This window comes from Beta vulgaris, chromosome 8 (assembly GCF_026745355.1).
Source record: "Beta vulgaris subsp. vulgaris cultivar EL10 chromosome 8, EL10.2, whole genome shotgun sequence".
In the NCBI taxonomy this organism is placed as follows: domain Eukaryota; kingdom Viridiplantae; phylum Streptophyta; class Magnoliopsida; order Caryophyllales; family Amaranthaceae; genus Beta; species Beta vulgaris.
In genome coordinates, this window is record NC_079209.1 from 8,367,009 (window position 1) to 8,373,664 (window position 6,656).

General features: G+C 33.9%; 1 protein-coding gene across 1 annotated transcript; it reads right to left on the bottom strand.

The window, feature by feature from the left end:
* Window positions 1–5,451: 5,451 nt before the first annotated feature.
* Window positions 5,452–5,937, bottom strand: LOC109135726 (uncharacterized mitochondrial protein AtMg00810-like). The gene has a single exon (XM_019251266.1). The coding sequence runs from the start codon at window positions 5,935–5,937 to the stop codon at window positions 5,452–5,454; it is 486 nt and encodes a 161-aa protein (XP_019106811.1).
* Between the last annotated feature and the right edge of the window lie 719 nt (window positions 5,938–6,656).

The window sequence follows — 6,656 nt, forward strand, 5'->3', positions numbered from 1 at the left end:
TCAATTGGGAAGCAAATCTCTTTTTTTAAATACCTCTTGAAAAATCCTAAATTTGATCACCAAATAAGGTGATTACTTTCATCCCATTTGATCACCAATTAAGGTGATTACTTTCATCCCATTTGATCACCAATTAAGGTGATTACTTCATCCTATTTGATCACCAATTAAGGTGATTACTTTCATCACATTATTGAATCACTAATTAAGGTGATTATTTTAAACTTTGGTTAATCACTAAATAAGGTGATTATTCTAACCTCATTTCTTAATCACTAATTAAGTTTAATCACTAATTAGAGCGATTATCTTAAACCATGATTAATCACTAATTAGGGTAATTATTTTCTTCCTTTAATTTAATCGCTAATTAAGATGATTATTTTTTACCTTCATATTTAATCACTAAGTAAGGTGATTAACTTAATCTCATTTCAATTATTAATTGGAATGATTATCTCATTCTAATAGATTTGTCTAATTCTAAAGGTGAGTAATTCATAATCTAATTTCCTCCCTTTTCTTTCCATCCACAATGAAGTTGGCCATTTAGGGTGAGACATAAGATCGAATTATGATGGTTTTGATCCATGAGTAAATTCCAATCCCGCAATGATTGGTACGTAGTGCAACTTCAGTGCTCAGATCTACCATGTACAAATGATATATTAGCCCTCAAAAATAAAAAGGATTGATGTGTATCTGTGCAAACTATGTGATTCTTTCATAGCAATGATTACTTTAAAATGGAAAATAACGCATTTAGTAAGAGTCTGTTTTGTAGAACGAAAGAGGAGACAAGTTATAGACGATTGCACCTCTTAATCTAAATCCCGAACCCTATCTCATTGTATGAAAAACCAATTTCAAAAAAGCCTTGTCCATATGAAGTCTCATTGTTTTAAATGATATTTCTTGAAATTAATTTTAAAATGAGTTATTAAATAAATATGTCTTTTCAAAATTAATAGGGTGGCGACTTCAAATTTTTCTAAAAATCATAGGACAATGAGATACTTTTGTTAAATTCAGACCATTAATTAATACATTCATAAATCGGGTACCACAGCACGAGGTATAGGTTAAGAGTATCAAAATCATAAATAAGATATTATTATATATACAAAATATTTTCAGTTTAAAATCAAACCGAACTAACAAAAACTTAAATTATTATCTCTATCTTAAGTATCATGCTTATTTATTAGGTAAAATTGGTCTAAACACCCTGAACTATAGCTCGGGTGCACCCAACACTACCAACTACGACTAGTAGCCTAAACACCACTAACTATGGAGTGGGATGCATTTCGTGTATATAATTTGTGGCATAAGTTAGAAAAATCCTTTTCAGTAAACTATTTTTTATAAACTAAGAACCGATTTTTAAAAAAATATTATTTTATAAATTCAAGACCACACAATTAACCTAAGTACTTCTTTCTTTTTTAACTTGGGATCCATCCTCCCTAGAAATAAGTTGAATAATTACTCAGTAATTCCTTGCAATAATCTAGTGCAAAAGTCCTTTGCGTGTAAAGGCAACTAGATGCCTAGATGGGGTCGTTTTTACCTGTTCGTGGAATTTAATACTCAGAAGTCGTATTATTAAGGACATACATTTCCCTTGCCCTCAAAAAATCTCAAAGTTCAATGAAGATTAGACTACCGAAAGCTATCTCTGCAGACCGCAAGCCTCCCACGAGAGTTTGTATTATTGTAATCACTAATCACTAATCACTAATCACTAATCACTAATCACTAATCACTAATCACTCTCAAAAGAATGAACTTTATTTATCCCTTCTTTCCACACATTTTTGTAGTATTTGACTAAACCGTGTATACAATTGGACTGGTCCTTGCTGTTTACTTTGACATTTTTTTCTGTCTTTATTATACATGACACCTTTGAGAATTGTGCCTTGTGCATGAAACAACCTCACAACTACAACTTTCTCTTCACATTTTGAGGATTCAGGTTGTGTTACATTAAAATATATTCTTACTTACTACAAACATAATTCAGATTATTTTCAACTAAATAATTTCAATAAGTCTAAAAAGTTAGTTCTAAGAAATTTAAATAAGTTATGACGATATGTTAAAATAAGTTTAGGCTAGCTAGTTAACAACTTAACTCAAAATTCGCGTCAAAATAAGTTAATAGAACATACGGTTAGGCAATACAACTTAACAAGTCTCAAATTGTGTGTATTATTGTTTGCTATAGATTTCTTTTTCATAATAATTCAAATATAATTATACAACTATGTTCTTGATATAGGGCATTGGGTAGACCTGGCAATCGGACCAATCGGATCGGATTCGGACCGGACCAATTCAGATCGGACCGTTTTCGGATCAAGTTACATTCGGACTGGGATCAGACCAGATCGGACCGTTTCGGATTGGGTCATCGTTCGGACTATTATTTCGGATCGGAATCGGACCGGACCAATTCAGATCGGACCATTTTCGGATCAAGTTACATTCGGACAGGGATCAGACCGGATCAGATCGTTTTGGATTTGGTAATCGTTCGGACTATTATTTCGGATCGGAATCGGAGTATGGTGGAATCAATGGAATACTTATGCCAATGATAGATTTTTTATATTAAAAAACGGGTAAGTTTCGGGTATTTCGGATCAAAGCCTAATCGAAACCAATAATTTCGGATCGGTTTACCTTCGGGTCGGATCAGTTTTAGATCGGGTCGGGTCGGTTTCGGATCGGGTAAGATTATATCGGATCATTCGGATTTCGGATGAGCTTCGGATCAAGATTATTTCAGATCGGGATTCGGACCGGATCGGGACTGTTCGGATTCGGATCAAGGTTCGGACCGTCTCGTTCGGACCCAGATCGGACCACGGATCGGATATTTCGGACCGGATTTTCGGATCAGGACCAACTTTGCCAGGTCTAGCGTTGGGCAAGTAAAAATGGGTTTTTGAAAATTCAATTAATAAATTATCGTTAAAACTATTCTTTTTTATTATCATTAAGGTAAAAATAGTCTTTATGTGTTGTAATAAATTCTCATGCATTCCCTAAAGCACAAAATGGTGAGAAATATACCCTTCAATAGTTCTTGAATTAGTCCCTCGTTTCATTCCCATACTAACAACCATAAAATCTATTTGAAATTATAATTATCATAATCCCTATTCATCCTCTCCACAATACCTTGTAGAAAAATGTAAATGTATGATACATAAAAATATATAAAAATATCATTGACATCTAATTTCAAAATGTTATATATTATAAATGAAGACAAGCACAAACCTTGTTTGCAAAAATGTAGAAAATATCACATGGTAATTTCAGCTCATGTAGGGTTTTCATTTCATTTTTTCTTGTCTTTCTTACAACCTGGAATCCACTATATATAGGGGAAAGGACACCAGTCATTCTAAAACACATCACCATATATAATCGTCCTAGGAAAAGGAATAAAACGAGTGAAATTACAACACTACAAGACATGAAGAGGATTGCTGGCAGGACAGAACCAAAGCACCCACTACCTAGAATGGACCACTACAGTAGTACTGATGACAGCAGGCCATAGTAAAATTCCTCTCCATCAATACTCTCCCTGAAGGTGGGAGGAAGGATGAACTCCCAACTTGGATAGTAACTTGTGTTGTTGTTCAATAGACAAAATCTTGGTAAATATGTCTGCTACCTGATCAGCATTCTTAATGTAATTGGGACTAACAGTACCATCTTTCACTTTTTCTCTTATAAAGTGACAGTCTGTCTCAGCATGTTTAGTTCTCTCATGTTGGACTAGATTTGCATCAATGGCTAGTGCAGCCTGATTATGACATAGAAGAGAGGTGCTTCCAAGTAAGTGTAAGACAAGATCTTTGAGTAGTTGTTGTAGCCACATAACTTCACAAATAGTCATTCCCATGGGGCCATGGATTTATACTCTGTCTTAGAAGTAGATCGAGCAATAACCATGGACAGATCTAGCGTAGGTTCAGTTGGTTCAGTGGGTTCAACTGAACCCACGAAAATCTGGAGAAAAAAGAAGGAAATTTGCGAAAAATTAGAAAAATAAAACTCGATTATGAAATTTTCGCACCACCTTACCAGTAGTTTTAAAAGTTTAGCTCAGTGGTTTGGTAGATTGCAAATCTTTAGCTTCTGGGACGACGCGAGTTCGATTCTTGGCGGGGAAACTTTTTGCTTACTTGTTCCCTTTTTTATGTTTCCACTTAACTAATGGTTTACTTTTTCATTTTTCATTTTCGTTTTCCTTTTAGGTCCCGTTGTATTCAACTCATTTTAACTTATTTAAGATCTTATAAGATAAGATAAGATACATAAGATATTCTATTAAACATATCTTCACTCATTTTAGAAAAAAATTAGATAATTAGATATGCATAAGATAAATTCAGATAAAATAAGATAAGAAGACAAATTAAGTTGAATCAAACAGACTCTTAATATACAACTTTACCACTTTTTTCCTTTTTTTCATTCAAATAGACTACTACTTTATAATTTTGTTTGCTTTCTTTTATTTTTAAGTTTTATGGAGAATTTGTTGATTTATTTTTTGGAAAAATTTCTCAAATAACCCCAACTTTTACCCAACTTATAATAATAGTTACTTTAGTATTTTGAAAAATACCCAAGTTTAAGTGTTGCCTTATCGAAATTACGAGCTCTTAAATTTTCTATATACAATATACCCAAGATATATTAGTTAGTGTAAAAAGATAAGAGTTTGAATTAATATGAGAATCATCCCAAAATGTGAAAATATATATGGGTTAGTCATATTAACTTTTACCCATTATTAATTGTTTTTAGAATCAAACTAATGTTTGATTGTGACTCTATATTATTTTTGAACTTTTGCCTTCCATTTTTCAGTTTATAAATAGTTAATATGTAGTTACTTGGATTTTTATTTATTTCAAAAAAGTTGAGGATATAATTGTCTTTTGTAATAGGAAAAATTGACGATAGAGGTCTCAACTTTGGGTGATAATTTTTAAAAGGTCTGAATTATTGATTAACCTGTGTAGGTCCCAACTTTAGGGGGTATTAACTTTTAGCGGGCCTTTGTGACTTGAAACTGGCTTAAGAGGCCATAACTTGTAAAACTTGGGTCACACCAAAATGGTTAATTGAGGGAGGGAAGTAGGAACTAGGTGAGATTTTAAAAAAATCGTCAGTTTTAAGTCACTGAGGCCCGCTAAAAGTTAAGACCCCCTAAAGTTGGGACCTACACAGGTTAATCAATAGTTCAAACCTTTTAAAAATTATTGCCCAAAGTTCAGACCTCTATTGTCAATTTTTCCTTTGTAATATATATTTTTGGATGCTCAAATATGTGTTGTTGCTGCATAATTGGTTATGCATAAACAACTTTAATTTAATTTCTTTCAGGTTTTATGAAGGACTCCGAACCCACGTGAGTCAGATCCTGGATACGCCACTAACAACAACAGCTTGCTTCTTTGCCTTCCATGAGATTGGTGAGTCACCAAGTAGAACATAAAATCCTATTGTAGATTTTCTAGTGATAGGGCAGCCTGCCCAATCACCATCAAAGTTTGTTGTTAGCCTTGCTGCTGAGTGTGAAGGAAGCAAAATTCCTTGAGATATAGATCCAGAGAGATATCTAATAACTCTTTTGGCAGCATGGAAATGAACAGAGGTAGGAGTATTTGTGAACTGACTCAAAGTGTGGACAGTGAATGAAATGTCTGACCTTGTAATTGTCAAGTATATCAGTTTCCCAATCAACCTTTGATGTTGTTCTGGAATGCTCATAGGGACACCATGATTGTGAGTGAGCTTGACATGAGTATCCATGGGCAATCTAAGAGGTTTGCATCTAGTGAAACCATATTCACTCAAAATGTCTTTTATGTATTTTGTTTGAGACAAAAAAAATGCCATTGCGCCCCCTATCTACCTCTATCACAAGGAAGTATTTTATATCTCCCATATCTTTCATGTGAAATTGATTCTTCAAGTAAGCTTTTGCCTCTAGATAACTTCAAGATTACTCGCTCCCAGCTAGGATGAGAAAATCCACACTCTAGTTTGAGTAAACAATGAGTAATCAGCTTTGGACTGTTTGTAGCCATGAGATATCAGAGCAGTGCTCAACTTGGTATACCACTGCCTAGGGGCCTGCTTAAGCCCATATAATGACTTAATCAGTCTGCAAACCTTTGATGAAGAATCGACAACATTTTCTATAGTAAACTATTTCCCAAATCTAAACCATTGGCCTCGATACCCTGGTAGCAACTTCATGTACACAGTCTCATGTAATTTTCCATGACGGAAGGTATTTTTTACATCAATTTGATGTACATGCCAACTTTTAATAGCAGCAACAACAAGAATTGAGTTAACAATGGTCATCTTTGCCACAAGGGTAAAAGTCTCCTTGTAATCAATCCCATATTTCTGTCTATTCCCCAATATCACAAGCCTAGACTTGTGTCTTTCAATTTTTCCAGTTTTAGGATTGTATTTAGTAGTATAGAGCCATTTTCATCCACTGGCTTGTTTTCCTTTGGGGAGCACTAGTAGAATAATTGTTTATTACTGCGGTTTTACCCATACGAAGCAATAAACCATGTGAAAAAAAAAATTGAAAATCAACC

Excerpts from the sequence above, each read along its gene's own strand:
- LOC109135726 (XM_019251266.1), bottom strand. The coding sequence starts at position 5,937 with ATGGCATTTTTTTTGTCTCAAACAAAATACATAAAAGACATTTTGAGT.